We start from the raw sequence: 21,853 nt of genomic DNA on the forward strand, positions 1-21,853 counted from the left end.
GCAAGGAGCGCGCAAGGAGCGCGCAAGGGCCGGGCGAGCCCCCGCGGCGGCGGCGGCTGCTCCGCGCTCATCTCTCCGCAGCCGCTCCCGCGGATCTCTCCGCAAGCGCGGCTCGAGCAGCGCTCCCGAGGGGCGGCGGGGGCTCCGCGGGCGCTCCCGCGCCTCTAAAGTCGTTTGGAGGCAGCAGCGCAGGGCGCAGACAGCGAAGCTTTGTGCCGGCGTGTGCGTGGAGCACAGCGCAAAGCAGGAAAAAAATAAAGAAAAGGGGGAGAGAAAAGAAAATAAAAAAAAAGAAAAGAAAAAAATAAAAGTGGTCAGAGTAGGTTTGTTAAGGAATCCGGTAAGTTATAGGAAGCAAAATTAAATGTCTGGTGCTTACACGACGGCATGTTTTACAAGGGAGAAGGAAACTGTGCAGAAAATGCATGGGCTTTTATTGTTGGATTTCATTGCCTGTATTGTGGTGGATGCTTTATGCTACGGAGAGCAAGTTTAATTGAACCAGATCGCTGATTTCATATAGTAGGGGGCATGGGGTGGGTTTTTTTTTTTGTTTTGTTTTCGGCGTTAACCCTTTCGAGGACTAGAGGCAGGCAGGGCTGATCTCCACAGCTCCGAGTTTCAAGCCAGCAAATAAAAACACATTACATAAAAACAAACACCGAGCCCAGTTATCAAAGCCTCAATCTCTAGCTATTATTTTCCCTTGTATTTGGAGCCTTTTTTTTTTTTTTTTTAATCACATCTGTCGTTCCCAGCCTTTCCCAGGACTGCAAAGCAAAGTGGACAGCTTCCATGTGACCACCTAGTACAGGAGGCGTTTTCTGCTGGGAAACTTTGCAGTGGTTTTCTCCTTCCCTTTCCTTCTGAGAGCTCGGAAAAGAAAATGTGCAATCTTCCCAGTGATTAAAGTCGCCGAATTTGTCTTCAGACTTATCGGGTTTATCCAAACTTTTGTGTGTGTGTGTGTCTATCCCCCCGCCCCCCCTCCTGTGCATTTGTAAAGTAGCCCCATCTAGCAATGATAAATATCCCTGTTGATCACTTGATTGATTACCTCTCGGAAAGGTCACGCGGGCTTGCAGTAATTTCCTTTTGCCTAAGGCTCCCTTTTCACTTTTACTCCCGCACGACAGCTCCAAGTATACAGGATCTTTATTTTTGATTTTTAACCCCTAAATAGCTCCCCGAAAACAATGCGTTGGTGAAAAGAAGGAGGGAAATCAGCCGGCGGCTCCGCGCTGCCCCAGCCCTGCCGCGCTCTCCCGGGGCGGGTTTGGGGAGGGAGAGCCTCCCTCCCCTGCTCTCCTGTGGACTGAGAATTCGGATTTAAACAACCAGACAAGCTATTAATTTACCCATGCTACCCAGGGTCCTGAACCCAATTAATTTCTAATAATTACAGCCCAAGGGGGCTGGAGAGATCCCTCTGCCTCTTTCTAGCCTTGCCACTTCGCGGCACCGAGGTCAGCATATAATAATAAAGTGTATATTTTGAAAGTGATCAGCAGAACAGTGAGTTATTGCAATGAATGAAAATTGTTTCCATTTTGGCTAATTGAGCCCGTGGCTGAAAGCCGGAGTTCTGAGACTAAATAAAGAGGACTGTTTTATTTCGACGTGGGCTGGAAATCCCTGCATAGCTTTTCGGTCACCCAGCAAGAAGCTTAATTTCTTACCAGCAAACCTGAAATCAAGCGTTGGGTAAACAGTATTAATAATTGCATTACAATGATTAAATTAATCTTACTGGTCGCTAGGAGAATATAGATTGAGATTGAATAACACGATGTAAAGTTCACTGCACAAAGACAATAGCACAACAAATACCTCGATAAAGAATTCCAACTTTTCTCCAAGTAGACTGCGGGGCTTGCTCAATTATAATGTAAGGAAGAGAAAATTTCCTGTTACGGGGAATGCCCTGAAACCTCAGTATGAGGGGGTGCCTTTGATCTCCCAGCCCGTATTAGAAATAGATTTGATTTGGGGAAAAATATTTCCCCAAATTTTAATCCCTGTTTCTGCGCGTGGATCCTCTGAAAGCCACCCCGCATCCCCGCCGCCGGTCTCTTCCCACCGGGGAGGGAGCAGAGGCTGCGGAGCTTCCCCGCACGAACGAAACGGAATTCCCGGGGGGCTGCCCGGCACTTTCGGGGGAAGGGGGCGAACCTGGCGGGGCCGAGCGGGCGATGCCGGGGCCGCCGGGCGGGCGGCGGGGGCGGACGGGGCCGGCCCGGGACGGCGGCCGGAGCCCCGGGCGGGCGGCGCGGCACCTGCCGGGCTCGCGGGGCCGCTGGGACGGCGGGCAGGTGGCGGTGACAGGCGGGCACGGCCGGGGTCAGGGCTGCCCGTCCGGGAAAGCCGCATCTGTGCCCCCGGCCCCGCACGGGGCTCGGCTGCCCGGCTGGAGCGGCTCCCCGGGCACGGGCAAGGACGCGCATCTCTGCCCGGCCGGCGGCTTTGCGGGGTCTCCGCTTGAACCGGGGGCGCGGTTCGACTTTACAACTTCACGGGCGTTCGCGTTTTTGCCGAGTGACCCGGCCCGCAGGTCTGGGGGGTGTGAGGGGTGATCTGGGGACAGCTCGGTGCGGCCCCGCAAGGAAAGGCGCTGCTTGCGAGCGAGCTCGGGGGTCGGGCAGTGCCGGGACCCCGAGAGCAGCCCCGGCCCCGCGCATCCCCCGCGCATTCCCCGCACATCCCCCGCGCAGCCTGTGGCCGCTCCCCGGCTGTCCCGGGACAGAATGGCCCAGCTCCTCCGGGACAGCCCGGACAGGGCACCCCGATGGGTGCAGGGGCTTGGGGGGGGGCTCTGCCCTCCTGTCCCTCCTGCTCCGGGGGCGTTGGGTGCTCCCCTGCCCGGCTGCGGGGGGATGTGGAGTGGGCAGACAGCAGCTGCGTGTCCTTAAAAAAATTTAAAAACTCCAAGTTACAAATTAAAAAGAACGATTGGCATCAAAGACGGCTCCGCAGTGCGGGTTCAAGCGCTTGCGCCTGTGTGCCGGGCGTGCGGGGCTCAGCCTGGGACCCGCGGGGCCCCCGCCCCACGCGCGGGGCTGTCACCGGTGGGTGCGGAGCGCGCCGGGCGGGGGGGGCTCCGCGGGCGGCCCCGATCCGCAGCACCGGCAGCCGGGGGGTGGGAGGTGGGATCGAAGGGGGAAGGGGCGATGCTGAGGATTTTATTAAAACAAAAAGTTGAGCAGCGTGTATGTACTGGCGCAGCCCCGAGTCTGAAAGATTGTAATTTTCTTTTATGGTGTCTGGCAGGATTTGCAACAGATATTAATGGGAACATAAATAGCGCATGGAAGGTATTGAACAAAACTGTTTAATGCAAGGAGGTTGTACCGGGGGAAAATCTATACGTAGTTTGGATTGATTCATACCTCGGACACAGCCATCCCCTAAAGGAGTTCCCAATTTCTGCGCGTTCCCTCTTTGATTGGCAAACCCTGTAATTAAAACAGATTAGAGCGGTCGGTGTTACTGTTTTTAAAACGCTTTTTTTCTGCCCAACTGGTGGTGGCTGAGCCGAGTTCAAGGTGGCGAAAAAGTGTGCGCGCCGGGAAAGTGTACGATTTCATGGTACGCATACATAATAAAACATGTAATCAAATTATATCTCTCTGCCTCTATATGCGGAAAGATCTACGGTAATTGCTGCCGGGTGAGAATAAACTATTTAAACCTTGCAAAGACTCCAGAACAGCATTAACATCCCATTAAAAAAAGGGGGAAAAAAGGCAGAAAAAAAGGTGTCGCTTCTCCCCCCAGCCGTAGCCCCGCGGGAGCGCGGGTCTCCCCCGCTGCAAGCCCTCCCGGGTGCGCAGGCGGCGGAGCGGCGGCCCCGCGGCCGCGGTGGCGCAGCCCGGCGGCGGCTGCGCGCCTCGTCCCGGCCCGTCCCGGCCCCGGTGCCGGCTGTCAGGGTCCCCACCGGCGGTGATGGATCGCTGCAAACTTTTTTTTGGCGGCGCTGAAATGTTGAAGAGCGGGGGGGAGCCGCCCGTGCGCATGTGCGAAGGTGTCCAAACTGACAATGCTGGAGAGATAGCGAGCCGGGATTGAGAGAAAGGGAGAGTGTGTGTGCGGGAGAGGGAGAGGAGAGAGGGAGAGGGGGAGCGAAAAAGGAGGAAAAGCTCCGGGAGGAAAAAAAAAAAGCCCCCCCCCCTACCCCAAGCCCACGCCAGCATCGGCCGCGGGACTGGCAGCATGCGATCCAAGGGCAGGGCGAGGAAGCTGGCCGCAAGTAGGTGCAATACCCCTTTCTCTTGGCTTTTCACCCTCCCTCTCTGCCATGTTGCATAGACATGTCTGGTGCGGCGCGGAGCTCGCAGGCAACCTGCAGCATCCCCTCCCAGCCTCCCGGCCCGGCCCGGCCCGGCTCGGCCCGGCTCGGCTCGGCTCGGCTCGGCGGCGGGGACCGGGGCGGGGGGTGCGGCGGCCGGAGCCGGGCCGGGGGCTGCGGGCGGTCGGCGGGAGGTGGGGAAGGAGTTGAGGAAAAGTTCAGTGGCGAGCGCTGGAAGTTGCTGCCGCCGCCGGGGGCTGGAGTGGGGGGGGTCGGGGGAGGGGGGTGCGGGAGGCTGCGGGCCCTATAGTGGGCGCTGTGCGCTGCCGCAGGGCCGGGGGCCGCGGGGGGAGCGGCAGCGCCGAGGGGCAGCGGCGGCTCCGCGGGGGAGGCGGCGAGCCGCGGGCGCAGGTAACCGGCGCGGAGCTGCCCCCGCGGGTCCGTGCCCAAAAGCGGCTCCCGGCGGGCACGGAACCCCGAGCGGAGCGCCTGGGGCGGGCGGGGCCGCTCCGCGTGGCCGGGATGCCCCGCGCGGTTCCGCGGGGACAGCGGGGCCGCCGGGCAGCGCGGAGCGCCTCCCAGCCCGCTGGAGTCACCCGCGAAAAGTTGATGTAAATGTTGTAATTTCAGGCGCTTTTCCAGCACTTTTTTATACAGTTTGGCCGCCCGAAGGTCTGTGTTCCGCGAGGCGAGGGCTCGGCCGTCCACACGCAAAGCCCGACTTACTTAATTATTTGTCTTACGCTCACCCCATCTGTTTCTCCTTTATGATAGGGATCTCTGCTTTTAACTGCTGCAGTGTTGGGGCTCCTTTTTTTCTTTTTTTTTTTTTTTATTTAATTTTTATTCTTTAAAAAAAAAACCGGAGGGATTCAACAACAAAACTTTGCCAGCTTTCGCGTCCTATTTTAAAAGCAACTGATGTCTTTATTTTCTCTGACACATCTGGGCAAGTTTCATTTGATATCCATGGCGATGGCAACTCACATTCCCGAGTGAAAAAAAAAAATGGGCAGGAGGAAAAAAAGTCAGATGAAATGTTGCATAAGTTGAGTGACGTAAAAAGCAGATGCTTATTTACACTTTATTTGTGAAGGGGGAGAAAATAGAGAAGCATGGAAAAGGGGAAGTGAAAGATGTCTCTGGATCATCATCAGCTTTTCTCTGAACCTGAACAACAGCAGCAACCTGCGTTTGATTAGGTGATCTCAAAGTGGATAGTCCAGCGCCCTCAATTTGAAAACAAATACATTTTTAAACCTCAAGGTTGCCTTCCGTCCTTTGGAGCTAATTATGGGGGGAAAAATCTCCCATCCCCGACAAAATCCGTCAGGTTTCCTCGCCTCTCCCTTGCTCTGCTGGCTGCGCAGCGATGCAGGGCTCCTGCTGCTGCTCCTGCTCCGGCTCCAGCTCCGCGGGCGAGATCCGATCGACTGCAAACTTTGCGCGTCTTGCAGCAGCAGCAGCAGCAGCACTTTCCCCTCCTAGACAGATGTGTTGCATTAAATAATCCTTCGGTTACAATCGACTCATAAAGGAAATCATATTTAAAAAGCCGGGATTTATTTCTTTTTTGTGTTCCGAAAAGCTGCTTCTTTCCCCCCCGAAGAGCGTCTCAGTTTCATGGCAAGTGGAAGGAGGGCTGGAGGCGACCTCTTTAATTTAGTCGTTCGAGAGAAAAAGGTTTTAGCTTTTCAGTTCTTTCTGTCTGAGTTAGGAATAGGAAAATACTTTGCAGCCTTCACTCTTTTGCGTGGAAAAAGATACAGATCGGGATAAAGCGCATTGTTTGTATTATTTCACTTTTATTGCTTTATGCGTGAAACAAAAAAATCGCCCCGATTGCGTGACTGCCTCCAATACCCAGGCAAGCTTTTCCCTCCTAATTAAGGGAGAATACCTGAAGGGTATTTTCTTGACCTCAGTGTAAAATTGCTAAAAAATAATTTCGAGGCTTTGCCCCCCTCTTAAAAAAAAACCAAACAAATAGAAAAATAATTCAGAAGAAACAAAAAGAGCCACGCGGGGAATAGCCAGTGAATTTTTTAAATGTCCAGCTGTAAAAATAAGGGAAAGCACACGCTGCAGTCGGTCTGCCCGCCACACTCTCGGGAGCGGGCGGTGCGGAGCGGGGCGCGGAGCGGCCCGGGGGTGCGGGCCCGGCCGGCCGCGGCCGCGCTGCACCTGCGCGGGCACCCGCGCCCCGGGACAGGCCCCGGCCCCCGGGGCAGCCGCGTTTCCACTCGGGTGGGTTCGTGCCCGCCTGGTGAAAGCGTATCCCCGAATAACCCCCGCCCCAGCACGGGCCGCCGCCGCCCTGCAGCCGGCCCGGGGTAGCCCCAGCCACCCAGTAGCCTCATAAAGAGACAGAAGGTGATCAGATTAGGGGAACACACGTGAATAAGGAGGCACTTGTTACTTTTACACTTTATCACCACTTTTTTACAGGCAATTTAGTGCAGTCAAGGTAGATCCAGATCCCTCTAACCATCTGAGATAGTAAAATAGCACTTTCCTAAGTTTCAGCAGGTTTTCCTGCGCCTGTAATTTGCCTCAGTCTAGTACTTAAAAGGCTTGATTGAAAAACAGAGCCGGCAAGTTTATTTGCCTGTTTAAGACTGTCCGGGAATTTGTTTTCGAGCGGGGAGATGTTTGCCGTGTCCCGGCTGCCGGCCCTCTCGGCGAGGCTGTTTATTTGCCATCGCTTTACCATCGCCTGCGCCTCCGGGCGCCTGCACCGCCGCGGGCACCGGCTGCCCATGCCCCGGGCCCGGTGCGGGGGCGGCAGCGCGGGCGGCCGGCGGTCCCTCTGTCCCTCTGTCCCTCTGTCCCTCTGTCCCTCTGTCCCTCGGTCCCTCTGTCCCTCTGTCCCTCTGTCCCTCGGTCCCTCTGTCCCTCGCACCCCGCCCCGCCCGGCCCGGCCCCGCCGCCGCTGCTGCCGCGGGCCGGCACCGCCCCGGCACCGGGTTCGGCCCGGCTCGGCACCGCCCGGCCCGGCTCGGCCCGGCCCGGCCCGCGGCACCCCCGGTGCGGCGCTGTCCCCGGGCGGCTCCTGCGCGGGCACGGGGGCTGCGGGGACGGGCCAGACAATCCCATTATATGCCGGGCATATTTTCACCAGGCGCTTCATTAACCCTTTTCAGGGCGGAGAGTGCGCGTGTGGCTTTTCGCTCCCTTCCTTCATTCCTTCTCTCCTCCTCTGCTCTCTCCTTTTCTTTTCTTTTCTTTTCTTTTCTTTTCTTTTCTTTTCTTTTCTTTTCTTTTCTTTTCTTTTCTTTTCTTTTCTTTTCTTTTCTTTTCTTTTCTTTTCTTTTCTTTTCTTTTCTTTTCTTTTCTTTTCTTTTCTTTTCTTTTCTTTTCTTTTCTTTTCTTTTCTTCTTCTTTTTTCCTCCTCTTCCATTTTTTCCCCTCCTCCTCCATTTTTTCCCCTCCTTCCCTTTTTTCCCTCTCCTCCCTTTCTATCCTTCTCACTCACTCAGGGCCATCAGCCACCCCTGATTTGGGACCAGCTTTTCCGGCGGGGCTGAGCCCTGCGGTGCCTCCTGGCTTCTCCCGGGCCACCCCGGGCAGGGAAAGGACACAAAGGAAAAGGACGGTCCGAAAGGCGAGCCCGTTATTAATACAGCCCTGCTTGTAAATGAAAAATGTAACCCTTGTTAATTAACGCTGTTTACATGGGGTACAAGAAACTTAAGAAATGTTTCTACAAAGGGGAAGGAACTGTTTACAAAACTCTTTCAAAAGTGTGACATATTGCTGCAGTTCCAGCACTAAAAAGCCAAACACACTTACACGCCTTTGAAGTTGGCTGGCTGAGGCAACATTATTTGACTGGGATTCAGATATTGCTTGTGGGTATAACTAATGGCTTTTACCTAGTTAGTGGGCTGGGAGGGGCGAGGGCCTGGGCGCCGTGGCCATTGGGTCCCTCTGGAGAGCCGGGGCTGGCTCCCCGCCAGCTCTGTACAATGTCAACATTGAATATTTGAATTCCCAGACTCTATTTAACAACTTTCTAAATAAATAAACTCATTGTGTGTCTGTGTTTAAAATTATTTCACCTCTTTCATGAAAGCTACAGCATCTTATTACACCGGCCTCTCGGGCTGCTTTTCCCCCTTTTCTTTCTAAACAAACACAAACGGAGCTGAGCACTTTTGGTTTTTGTTTTTTTTTGTTTTTCACTGTCTCCTATCTCTCCCCTTCTCACTTTCTGTCTGTCTTCTCACAAAGCACGACTGGCAGCTGCTCGGACATCCCACCACGTCCTCAGAGGGACAGCTCTGTGCACCCTGTTATCTAATCATAACTAAAACCAAAGCCAGGTTCACCAAGTCGGTTAAATATTAATCATTTCTAAAAGGAGGCCCAAGTGAGTGCCATTGCTGCAGCAGTGCCCTGTACATACTCAATCATTTTGGCTGCCCTACCCTAGGCGGGCTCCAGGGACAGCTTTCATTGTTGTTTGCCATAAATGGCTATTAGTGTTCATATTCACCTATTCACCTACTTATTTCAGTAAGTGTGGATGTGGCTGTGCTTATGGAGAGGTGTGCACACACGTGTGTTCAGAACATATTTTTCATTTTTCTGCTTATGCCACGGAGATATATTTATTTATGTGCATAATAGCTGTGTCTGTGTTTGCACATACAGAGAAAAGAAGGCAAATCCATTTGATATTTGTAATTGTAATTAATATAGGTACAGTGCATAGTTTAGAGAGAGATTGTGGTATGCACAGGCTGCTGGGGTGCTTGTAGTCCTGACACCAATATCTGTACACCCACAAAGGCTCTGAAATTCTCTGTAGGGAACACAGAACTGATATACAGGAGCCTGGGTGTTGGTCCCTGGGATGCTTCCCAAACACACTAATTGTGTGCTTCCGTGGCAGGAATATCCATTGTAAAATATTTATTGCCTTCCCATGGAAGTAAAGGTAGCTGGACAGAGAAGGCATTTCTGCCTGTCCTGGGGAGCACAGCTCCCTGATAAAGCTGTCTGAGTTGCTGAAGAAGAAATTGGAATGAATTTTCTGCCAGGACAGGTATGTGGTGGGAGAAAGAAAATGTTGGTGGTTGCTCCCGCCCCAGGTGCATGAGGAAAGGGCAGTGGGGAAGCAGATGGAGTTTTATAAATCTCAGCTAATGAAACCTTGTCCACAGAAATTGCCTTGCTTTGCAGTAAACCACTTTTTAAACAAATGTACTTTAGCTTTGGAAAGGCTTGTTCAGACACTTAGGTTTCCAACCAAGAATTCATAATATTTGTTTATTTAAAATTTAACTAGGTTTGCTGTCATTTTTGGAGCAAGTCAGTGTTCTTTTGCTGTAATTTAATACAATCAGTTTTACATCATTTCAGTTTAGTTAGGAAAGAAGTGGCTTATGAAGAGCAGAAAGAGGTTTAATCCCACATGGTTTTCAAACTAGCAGATGCAAGTGTCATTTTATTCAGTAGACAGAGCTAGAACTGGACAAATGCAGATTAGAAATGAGGTTTATATTTTAAGTAGTGAAGGTATTTAACCAGTAAAACTATTTACTGAGAGCTGGGTGGGTTTCAACATCAGTGGAATTCCTTTGTCTTAATTAAGGTTGACTGTTTTTCTAAAAAGATATGAGCTAATCCAAACAGGAATTAATTTAGGGAATTCCTGTAGCCTGTGTTGTACAGGGGTAGCAGACCAGACCACTCTTCCTGGTTTTATAATCTATGCACCCAGTTAAAGCAGTGCAGTTTCATATGGAGACATAAGCTCAAGGCTGGGATCACAGGAATGCACTTAAAAACGAAATGGTCATTAAAAAACCCAGGTTCAGCTCTGACGACACAGAACCAACATCTGGCACAAAGTGTTTTCCATCCTCAGCACTGCTTACCTGGATCACAGGCACCCTCACAAGTGCCCAGCTCTGAGGGCAGAGGCAATGATGGGTTTTTCAAAGATGGGCAGGAGGAACAGGGTGGAGGAGCTGAGGTTTGGGTATGGAGAGCAGGGTCTGGGCTCGGTGGTTTGATCGCTGCTCTGTGATGGATTTCCAGTGGGTTCCTACCTTGCTCCTGTGCAACAGGTTACTGCTGCTGCTGCTCCTAGCACCCAGCCAAGACCAGTAGAGATCATGATATAGACCAGTAAGCATCAGGAAGCACCTCCAGGACCCCTTTGCTGCAGGATCTGCTGGAGGGAGGTGTTTGCTGGCAGAGAAGCAGCAAGGTGGGCAAGAGGATGGAGAATCTAAGGAGAAGTGGGTGGAGTTGTCCCCAGGACTCTGTCTCTTTGCACTGCCATTTTAAATAAAAAAATCAAAATTCTCAGGGTATAAAGAAACCCTGTCTGATCACTGATTGACTTTCTGTTCCCTCCCTTTTGTTTGCATTTCCAGGCTGTGCCGAGGCATTGCCTTCTCCAGTGCTGCTGGAAGAAAGGGCAGCCACGGATACGTGTGGGAGGAGGGAAGCTAGCCTGCAATGAATATTGTATTTGGTGCTAAATATGTAACAAAGAGAAAGAAATGTGAGTTAATCCAGCAATAAGAGTTGGGAAGTGAAATACAATTCGTTTTATTTCAGGGTTTAATGCTGTGGTCTGTTTCAGTGAAGCATTATCTTTTAAACTGGGATATACACAACGACATAACCCCCACTACCTTGAGGGAATGTCAGAGTTTGATCTCTGAATAAAGGAAATTCAGAGTTAAGGCTGAAATGTACCACATGGCCTCCAAGTCCCAGGAACAACAGGAGGCAAGGAAGTAGCTAAAGCTATGGGCTGCACTTTAAAATGAGTCCAGCAACTACCAAGCCACCAGGGCTCATTGCAGATCCACAGCACGGCTTGAGCTGGGATTTGTATTGGCTGGAGAGAGATCTGGGATGATCTCGAGTCTTTTTGGAAATCTTGCTGGTCTGTGATGAGCATGAGAGTTTTATGGTGGAAGGATTACAGTTCTGGGCTTAATTTATGCAACAGAAGCACTGTTGTCTCCTTTGACACCGATAGCTTTTGTTTAGAAAATCTTATATTGGAGCAAAATTTTGGTTCAGCAAAGAAATATACCCAAGTTACAGCTTTGTTTCTTTTCTGAAGAACTGCTTTTATGTCTGAATGGGTGCACTACATTTTAGCCCTGTTTAAACTCCAAACTAAATTTAAATTGCCTGTAAAATAATCCACAGAATGGAAACTGCCACACAATCGTAGCCCTTGCTCCCTGACCCAAACCCATATTCCATTGCAAAGCAGCGCGCTGCTCTGTTCCGTGATTACAGTAAGTTAGAAACCAGAAGAGCAAGACTTCTATGAATAGGTTATTTTTGGCAATTGCATCACCAATTATGTATAAAATTTCAAAAAATATGGGTTCTGCCAGTTTGATCTCTGAGAAGGATACAGAAAATGAAAGCTTTGAGACTGCTGTAACATCATACTATTTTGTCTATTAGATATCATTAGATTACCAGAATACTGAGACCTTCATATCAACCAGGCTAACAAAAATTTCCCAGGTGGTTTAAATTAAAAAATTAGCCATAAATATATTTTGTATAATGTAATTTATTATGGATGTTTATTGTGTGCAGTGGGAAAATGTTTGGTTTCGGATGATCTTACCGTATAACATGTGCCTTACTGAAACTGTTTATACTGAGACAGCCTGGAAAAGCCCCAGTTTAATTCTGAGACTGGCTGGGCTACATGCTCTGAAAGCCACAGGAAGGCAGAGCCCTTCCCCTGGAAAGCCAAAGGGGCAACAGCATCTTGTGTGGGACATGTGCAACATAAAACTCGGCAGTGGGGAAAGTGCTGAGTGGCAGAGAAAGCTGAAGGGCGGCTCAGGGCAGGGCTGTTTTATAGGGAAAATGGGATAAAAATGATACCAGCTTGCAGCAGGTCCTGTTATACTGGGATGGCAGGCTCACTGGTGTCCAAGGAATACTTTTCTCCCACATCCTGTATTTATCAGCTCTCCTTTTGTTTCAGCTGGGTGTGGTGAGCAGGGCTCTGTGCTGATGCCCACCCATGACTCCTGATTTGCCCTTCTGCAGCACAGAGAGGGGGATTAAGCTGGCCTTAGGGACCCAGGGGCTCCTGTGATGGATACATCCACTTGGGATGCTGCAGCAGGGAGCTGATGGCTTCAGGAAAAAGTTCTCCCGCCTCCTCTCCCGCTCTTTTGCACAAAGTCCACATGCTGGCAAGGGTGAAATCATTCCTCAGTTAAAGAAAAAACAAACCCTCAAAAACTTCCTCCCCTGCCCCAAGCTCCTTCACACATGTATTAACACCAAACTGGCAAAGCCAATGGAAAAGGATTTTGCGTTTTGGCAGCAGAGCTGGCCCAGAGCTCGCTGCGGGCCTTGTCCCAAACCCACTGGAGCTGAAGGAGCTTGTACCGACTTCAACGGGCCTTGGACTGGCTCTGGCTGGGAGGAATCTGCTTCCCCTCCTCCTTGGGGGAGGGGGGTTATCAGCAGCTTTTGCTCTGCGGTGAGCCCCAACATGTGATGCTGTAACAGATACCTGGATTTACATCAGTCTAAGTGAATTAGGTTGGCCCTATAATCTGGCCTCATTTAAGAGTCATTTTAGCCATTAGGATGAAATATGAACGCTGCTGATGGGGGGACTGTGGTGGCTCTGAATCCTTGTTTCCCACCATGCTCCATCTCTCCCGTGGGTTGAGGACCTCTGAGGGCTGAGGTGGTCACTTGGGGGGTGTGGGAGGGGTCCAGCACCCCTGGCTTGCACTGCAGGGCTCTCCTTTCCAAGGGCTGTGGTTCTCCAAACAGCCTGGATTTGTACCTTCTGAACCAATAGCTCTGCTGCTGAAGGTACCTGGTTCCTCCAGTAAGTGCTCCATTTATTGCCTCCCGATTTCATCTCAGACAAACAGAAGGTGTGTGAGGGACAAGCACTGACTGCTGGAAAAAAATCACCCCAAACATGTCTAAAGCACAGCTTGGGTCACTGGTGGTGCCTATATTTTTGATTTAAAAACCATTTAACATTTCCAGCGTTTGACAGAAATGATTCACCTTCCCCTCTCGAAAACTCTTTGCGATTTGAACTTACCGTGGCACGTTTTATTTACTTGCACCTTGGTGAGGAATTAAGCAATGCTTTTGGTGAGTTTTAATCTTTCCCGTTCTCTTTGTGGCTCTGTATAAAGGAAAAAAAAAAAGGAAATATGTTGTTTGAAATAATTTTGAAGTGATGTTTCTATTTTACTTTTTTTAGGCGCTTGATGTATTTTTGGCTACAGGGACTGGCATGGAGCATTGGTCTAAGAATATACAACACTGAAAAGCAAAGTGATATCAGCTGTATCTGAGCTAACTGCACTGCTTTTTAGTTTTGCTGTTTCATTGTTACTGTGACATGATAATGATGATTTACAGCAATAATGAAGACTTCTTAATTGTAAAAATATAAACAGCATGAGATATTCGTCCTGATTCTTTCAGTTCATATAGAAAGCAATATTTCAGTAGTCACTGGCTGCCTGTGAAAATGCTATTAAGCAGCTATGCTCTGCTTGAATAATTACTGTCCATGAGTTTGTGCTTCCTAGTAAATCCAGGGTAACTGAGAAATGAAGAAATGATGCGCTAGGTCACTCCAGATGATGCAGATCAAAGAGAGCTGAGTGAACAAACCTGTACAATGTCTTTAATATCAGTGACCAACCTCAGAATGAGAGGAAAGGTGAAATTATCTGTACTGTAGCAATGCTTTGAGTGAGAACTGAGCTGAGACAGAGCCAGAAGGGGTGGTGAGAGTCAGACCCAGGATGGGATGCAGCAAACCTTCCCAGCTGGGGCTTCTACCATGCACCAAGCTGAAGGATCAAGTCATGGACCAAACACAGAAGATTTATTTCCAACCTGACATTATTATTTATTATAACTTGAATTAAAACAGCAACCACAGAATGCAGCCAGCCTGTTGTGCTGAGCTCTGTGCAAACACGGGCAGCCCGACGGAGCTTAGGCCCTGAGAAATGCAGATTAAACTTGGGGCCTGCTGCCCTACACGTGCAATTACAGCATCACTGGAGGCAGTAATAAAATCCCGAGGAGAAATGGATGCTTTAAGGAAAATCCACAGAGTCAGGACTCCATGGCTTGCACACGGGTGGATGTGCTCCAGCTTTAATCACATCAGCCCTTTCCCCCTACCAGCAAACAGCCCCCCTGGCTCTGTTTTAACTGACCCTATTATTTTTGGCCGTGTCCATAATCTTGGGTGATCAAGCTGCATTAAGCTATGAGTAACCTTGCAGCATCACCTGCTTGCTTTCAAAGAAAACAGCTCTGAGATTCTCAGGGAAGGAAGAAGGCAACGCCGGCAGGTAATCCAGCCCTATAAAACCCCTGGGCTGTGGTTCCAGCCTGCCTTCCATGCGGGCTCTGCCAGAGGGACCTGAGCGGTGGGGCTGGCAAGAGCCAGCAACCAAAAAGTCCCTCAAGCCTATAAGGTTTATTAAGGTTCTTTTCAAGTCCCTGCCAATAAAAAGGGTCCACACAACCTCTGAGTGAGGCTCCATAAGCTCAGTTTTATGTTCGGATAATTTGGAGCCAAACTGTCACGGAGTTCACATAGCGAAATACCCCATGGAGCATCGCAAACTGCGAAGAAAATATATCGAGGAAAGGGAGGACTGATAATTTTATGGTTTTCCTTGAAGTTAAGCAGTAAAATGGGCTTTATTTAGCAATTTCCGGACTTCTGATTGCAATTTTGTTACCAGCGTAACGATTTTCAATACAATGTTTTGTAAATAGGCAGAAATGTTAGAAGCCAAGGTCCTCCAGTGCTTGGATCTGCCGTGGGAAGCAGTGCCACACACTCCAGGTTCCCAAAATGGATCAGACCTGGATTGACTTTTGGATCAGACCACTGGGCAAGACATGGCAACAGCTCTCAGCTCTGCTGTGGAAGGCTGGAGGCTGAGCCCAGCCTGGCTGGGTATTCCTTGGAAGGGATAGTCCTTTAAAAAAACAGGAATAACTTGACCCAGGTCCAGGGATGAGCAACATACACTTCTTTTTGTAGGGTGAAGCATTTCTAATTTGAAATACATTTAAGAGGTATTTAAAATTAGAAATACACCTGGTTACAAACTAATAATACACCTGGTTTTTACAGGTGAGGTGATCATCGCAATCTCCACGCTCATTTTCTAAACCAGGCTATTAAAATCACTTGTCCCTCAGCCTTTTGGCTATGTGTAAACCTAGGTGCAGAATTCACAGGATAAACCTCCACTATGTTTGCTCCTCACACAATAACTATTTTACGCTTGGCATGGCCCATCTTTAAAAATCTATTTTACAATGTAATAATTCACACCCACTTCTCTTTGGGAAGTCATTTATAGAAGGGAAATTAAACATGGCTGGGCTCTGGAGGGAGTACTGCTGATACATGCAACAGCTGAAAATGTTGAGGGAAGTGGTTCTGGATATGGGAGAAGATGCCATCTTGACCTTGGCGGTTTGTTTATCAGACACTAAATCACAGACATTTCTTCCAGTTCTAACTGGTCTGAGGACTCAGATATAACCTTAAAAGCCCTTTCTGGGGTTTTAAACAGAATTTAGACCTCATCATTGCTCAGTGCTGTTTATGCAGCTTGAATGAAACAAGGGAATGCAGAGACCACCGTGGGAAAGAAAAAAGGTGAAGAAACTAGAGAAAAAAAAAGGAATATTCATTCCAATGACAGGATTTCCTTTTCATAGGTTGCACTTCCTGGTTCCACAGAGTAGAGAGAGTAAGAAAATATTTGATGCCTTTTTACCCACTCTGTTTATGCACCTTGTACATATGACAGCCAGTAACCAACAAACTCATCCTGCCAGTGTTCCTAGAACGAAGGGCTCTGTCTCACTGTCAGCAGCAAAGGAAGCACTGGGAATAAGGTGGAGGTGACCAGAGAGTAGGCAGGGGTGGTGGGGGGAAGAGGACTGGGAAATGGAACGTGTCTGATGGATTGCTGTCAGACCCCTGAGCAGAAGGAGCCAAACAAATCGACTCTGCTGGCACTTTCTGCACAGGAATAATTTGGGACATCTGTTTTAAGAGATGATTGGTGCTTTTCATATATGAAATAGGCCCTGAATATGCTGTTCTCCTGCTTTCCTCTGCTTCCCCAGTGCTTCACCAGTTATATACAAATAAATAAAAATATATTTATACAGGATCTCAGCAAGCTAATATGGCTAAATCACCTCTGTGCATCTTGACCTCCTGCTTAGCGTCCCGTTTCAGAGGCTGGGTGTAAATTAAGGTGCTGGGCTTACTCTTCAGGTCCACATATTCCCTCTGTGCTCCTGCTGCAGAAATAGCTGTGCTCCATGGGTTGGTGAGGATCCAGCTGAAGCCTGCGAGGGCTGGAGGGAGCAGTGTTGCTTTAGGCTCCCTGCCTGAGGAGTGACATATCAGAAGTAATAAGTCTGAGCCTGAGCTGATGTCTAACAGCATCGGAGAGCGGGCTGGAAGGCTGAACTCCTGCAAAAATGAAAGCAAGGAATTCAACAGCAGTAAAAAAGAGGTTAAGGAAAGAACAAAAAAGGAAAGGAAATAAAAGTGATATGAATGGCTAGAAAAACAGCTATGTCCAAATATTAACCTCTACCGCTGTATTTTGACACTGGGCTGAGTTAATAGAAGTACATGGCTAATACACATTAAGCTGGAAGAAGGTACTTAATTTCAGAAAGTATCTGGATCAACTTAACGTGAAAATGTATTAGCAGAAGATATTTTATGTATGTCCAAATCTGCCAATAGCTTGAAGACATATTCTGCAGGAGGCTAGCAAGAGAAAGTGTGTTTCACTGGTGGGGTTTTCAGCCAAACTCTCATTCTTGAGGCTTCTTTTCCCTTTCTTCTCCATGATACCTTTTCCTCAACCATCAGAGGAGCAGGAGCAGCCAGACCTTTTCCCCAACCTGTGCCTTCTGTCAGCTGCTCTGTGAGCCTCACAGACAGCACTGGCTCAAAGGGTTTTTTTTTTCCTCTTAGAATGCTAAAGGAGCAACCCCAGAGCACAGGAGCTAAACTGGTGTAAAACTGGTGTGAGAGCAGAGCCCACTTTGGCAGGGGATGGACTCAGTGCTGGCTGCTCCTCCTGGGATCCATCCAGAGGCGGAGAAAGCAGATACAGGGCAATCTTCACTCTGTCAAGGTCTTTAGTGTATAATGCTTAGAAGTGGAAAATAGTTTCAATTCTTAAAAATAAAGATTTTTCTCTTATTTCTCTTCCTTCAATTCTCTTCTAAAGAATTGAAAATAGTTTCAATTCTTTAAAATAAGGATTTTTCCCTCCAATTCTTTAAAATAAGATTTTTTTTCTTCTTTTGTATTTCAGTGTGTCCTTGGGGTTTGCATTCTTCCATAGGTATCATTTATTTCACAGCAAAGAGTCGTGGTGAGACAGCCTGGACTCTAATTTCTGGGAATATCTTTATAGGCTTGTTTTTGTGGCTATATAACAACATTATGTTATCTATCCATCTCTCATTCCACTTCCTGATATACAGAATTATCAGGACTACCCATCAGTCACTCTTGTGTTTTCTAGCCCTTGGTGCTGTGTCAGTTCTTAGGAGATTTTTCCAGTATTACAGCTACACTGATCGTGGTGATTATTAAAAAATTATATAATATCTTTAAAAACTCTGTTGAGATGTGGAACACCATCTGAGGAAAAGAAAATTTTAGATTGGAGTTATATAATTTCTGGTTTCCTGAATGTTCAAGTGAAGAAAGGCAGTTAACTAAGGTACAATTTTTTTCAAGGAAAAAAAAGGCAAAAAGCAATATAGAAGAGCAGGAGATCTGCTTTTGCAATTATGTACTAATGAACTGGGACTGTGCCCCACCTAATGTTGTCCTCCCCAGCCTTTCATGTACCCTGGCTGTCCAGCTGATTTCTTTCCATGATTGCTACAGGATTTCTCAGGTTTTCAGAAGCTCTCATGGTGTTTTTGTGCACCTGATGGCCTGAGAGGGGAAGGGACAGAGGGGTGGTGGGAGGTACAGGGGTGAAGATCACTCAGTATAAAGAGAAAATGAAGATTTTAAGGGTGATTGTGCATCTCCTGAACTTCACCTCCACACAGCTGCACAGGAACCTGTGCCAAATCATGGTGAAATGGACTCCCCTATGTTACACTTGTTTGCAAGGTAATTAAGGCACAGAAAGGTCAGCTCTGTGCTGGATGTGAGATTTGGGCGGGGGTCTCTCTTCCAAGAGAGACAAACATTGCTGTTTGTCCTGTAGGACACCATGCAATGTTTTGCACCCTGCTCTGGATGGAGCTCTGTGTTGGAGCCATGATCTCAGGTACTGCTCATGTAGTGGTGGGTTGGGGCCAGGGGGTGATTTTGGGCTTTGGCAAAGTGAACTGCTGCTTTTTGCTGCCTGCAGCCAAAATTGGGAGTGTTCCCATCTCCTGGATGTAAGCACATGCTATAACAGGAGTCTCAAGGTGTCATCCCAGACCTGGTGTCAAAAATGTTTTTTCCCCTGTAATTTGGGCAGAGGCTACAGAAAATGGTTTGATGTTTCCTTGAGACTTAGCTACTTTTCTTTTTTTTTTTTTCCTGCAAAGTTTTCACTTGTTTAGTATTGTTTCCACTGGTGCTGCTTTTCTTTTCAGTGTTGGTTACAAAATCCCAAAGCAATGGGAGGAAGAGGTTTTTTTCCTCCCCTGTGTGCTTTTTCAGATCATGTTGGAGATTAGCTCAGGGGAATGACAAACCACTCTGTTCCCAGCACAGTCTTCCCATCCAAAGCTAAAACATTATGGGAACTGGTGTTGGATACCACATCTAGTTTCACTTTGTGTTGCAGCCTTTAATGCCAGCCCTTCTGCTGTTTCTTCTTCCAGCACTGTGATTCTGCCATGTTGTCTGTACTTTCCTTGATACATAGAAATACTTATAAAAAAGGGAAAAGTTAATTAATTTCTGGCTGCATGTTTGGGTGTCCATCAGGCAGCAGCAGAATCCAGTGTGTTTCTCAGTTTCCTGCTGCCCTGGTCAGCTGTGTGAGAAGGGAGATGGTTTTGAGGGTGCTCAGGGCCTGCCTTTCTCTTGGACACTCACAGTGTGCTGTGGCAGCTTTGCCTGTTGCATTTGCAGTGGTGGAGATGATTGAATAGCACCACCTTGCTCTGGTTTTGGTTAACAAGCAAGAAAAGGTGTGCTAATCCTATAAGAGTGTCTGATAAAACCAGCAGAGCTGTCCCACAGGGGCTTTGCTGACCACAGCCAGGGTGAAGGGTTTGTTGGAGGCTGTTGCTGATAAGGAGCATCCTCTGGAGAGGGCAGGAATTGCTGAAAGGGCTCTCCAGCTTCTTGTTCTGGGCTAGGGGGATTTCCCATGTTGGTGCTGGTGTTTCCCACATTTATGGGAACCACAGGCTTCCTGAAGCTAGGAGCCACCTCTGCTTTGAGCAATACCAGCAGCAGGAACCTGCTGATCTGTGCAGAGAGTGCTAGAGCTGCAGAGTAGGGGGTGAAAACTTCTGTTCCTGATGCTTTGAAGACTTATTATTTTTTTTTTCCCATGTAGAAAGGGACTTGCATGTCTGATGCTCTGGGTGAAAAATCCAGCCATGTTAGAGGCTGGTGTGTGCACATGGGTGAAAATGTGTCAGTGTTCTAGCACTTCTTAGCTGGCTTATTCATGGATTGGGGTTCAGTGTGTGGGGGCTCAGTGGCACCCACATTGTGACTGGACCTGTGGAGTCTGTGAGAAACCTGTAAATTAATTTCTGACCAGACTGAGGCATCATTCACTGTTTAAAAATTGTAAATCTGTGTTTATCCAGCGTTAACAGATGTAACATAAATGAGTTCCTGTGCTGTCTGCTGGTCCACTAATGGCACTTGTTTGTAAGTGCTTTATGTTAACAGCTATTTGATGGTGCCCATTAGTTTTTCCTAGGTTAATGTTATATAATAAAGTGAATGCTGGCCAAAAGCAATAGTAATACGATAAACAAAAAATCCAAATGCTGGGTGAGAAATGTAATGGAGCGAGGGCTGAACTCTGGTGGGAGTTTGGTTTAATCTAAAGGTTAAAAAATGTTATAATTTGGGTTTAAGTAAATTGGCTCTTTAGTCCCAGAGGTCTTGCTCTTGTACTTCTTGTGCCTCCAAAGCTCCCACTAATGCCGATGGGAGTCCTGGGCGCACAAGAAAAGCGGGTTCAGGTACTAAAGTTACAGATTGGCTTGGACCAAAACCCCTAATCCAAATACCTCCGGCTTTTGAAAGCATTTGCCAATTGGATTTGAATCTGGACACAAACATTGTGGCTTGAGCTCATCTGAGCTCACTTACATCTGTGTAAATCTGTAGTATGGCCCCGATCCAGCAAAGCACGTAAATATGTGCTTAATTTGACTTCAAGGGGACTATTGTGCGCTTAAAGCTGAGCATGTGTTTAAGTGCTTTGCTGGACTCAAGTCCAAATACATGGGAGTCAATGAAATGACACCAAATAGTGCAGTGTAAGTGAGATCTGAAATGAACCAAAATGTTTGCGTTTCTACCTGGGAATGAACACCCTGCTCACATCCTACGTATTCTGCGTGCACTTTGTATTTTCATCCATCTGCACATAATGTATTCTTTACAGTAACCTGTCCATTCAGTACAGTAAAAAAAGAAATATACTTTGAATTTTCCTGCTCTATTACTCATATTTCATGAAATGTGTTCTTATGCCAAGTGTCTGTTTATATATATTTATACATGTTGTTTCTTTATTGATATTGGCAAGATACAAGAAGAAAAGAAATATTTTATAGTTAAAAACTTGTAAACAGTTTTATCCCTCATTTAAAACCTTTTTTTAAAGAGTTTACCTGATGTGGTCAAATTACTTTAACTTGTTTTTGGTTTTGCCAGTCTGACCAATATGAAAAGTATTTGTTAGACATACAGGTTTGTTTTTAGCTGGAAATACACTTTTTAAACATGTTTGCAATTAACTGACACATGAACATGCCCTTACACTCAACTACTAAATGCCACTTTTGTACTTTAAATCCCGCTTTTAGTGATTGCCACGCTACATAAAGCTGTCAATGAATATTTTCACATGAATACATTAATGCTGTTAAAAGATCATGGATTGCTTGTCAGCTGCTGCAGCTCACTGCAAAGAGAACACAAAAGGGTTAATTGAGCTCAGCCCTGCAAAGGTGGCAGAGGCATAGACTAGAACTGGGAATTAAACCCAAAACAAATACAACAAGATATAGCCCCTGTGCCTCGGTATGACAACCACAATGCAGACATAAAGAAGTGTAAGCTGCAAATGTCTGTAGGTTATTAATGAGGTAATAGAAGCAAAATTAGGTATCAGCAGGGTTTGGCTCTGTTTGAATAAAACTGAGATCTTTTATCTCAGAATATGCTAGGAAAGACTCATAAGCTGTGATTTGGTGGTCTAGGCTGTGCCCTTCTTGGTTGTGGGAGTTGACTCATGCCATTTAAACTCACCAGTGTTTTCCACTCAGGGCAAACAGATGTGGGAT

The 21,853-nt window shown here is 47.9% G+C and overlaps 1 protein-coding gene across 1 annotated transcript in view; it reads left to right on the forward strand.

Moving 5' to 3' along the window:
• The first annotated feature begins 3,955 nt into the window (after window positions 1-3,955).
• Window positions 3,956-21,853, forward strand: part of LOC143694866 (histone-lysine N-methyltransferase MECOM-like) — a 147,859-nt gene continuing 129,961 nt past the window's right edge. Inside the window, exon 1 of the mRNA XM_077183721.1 lies at window positions 3,956-4,246. Within this exon, the coding sequence (XP_077039836.1) occupies window positions 4,210-4,246 (37 nt within the window). The 5' untranslated portion in view covers window positions 3,956-4,209. The remainder of the gene's footprint in view (window positions 4,247-21,853) is intronic.

Source organism: Agelaius phoeniceus, chromosome 10 (assembly GCF_051311805.1).
Source record: "Agelaius phoeniceus isolate bAgePho1 chromosome 10, bAgePho1.hap1, whole genome shotgun sequence".
NCBI classification, from domain to species: Eukaryota; Metazoa; Chordata; class Aves; order Passeriformes; family Icteridae; genus Agelaius; species Agelaius phoeniceus.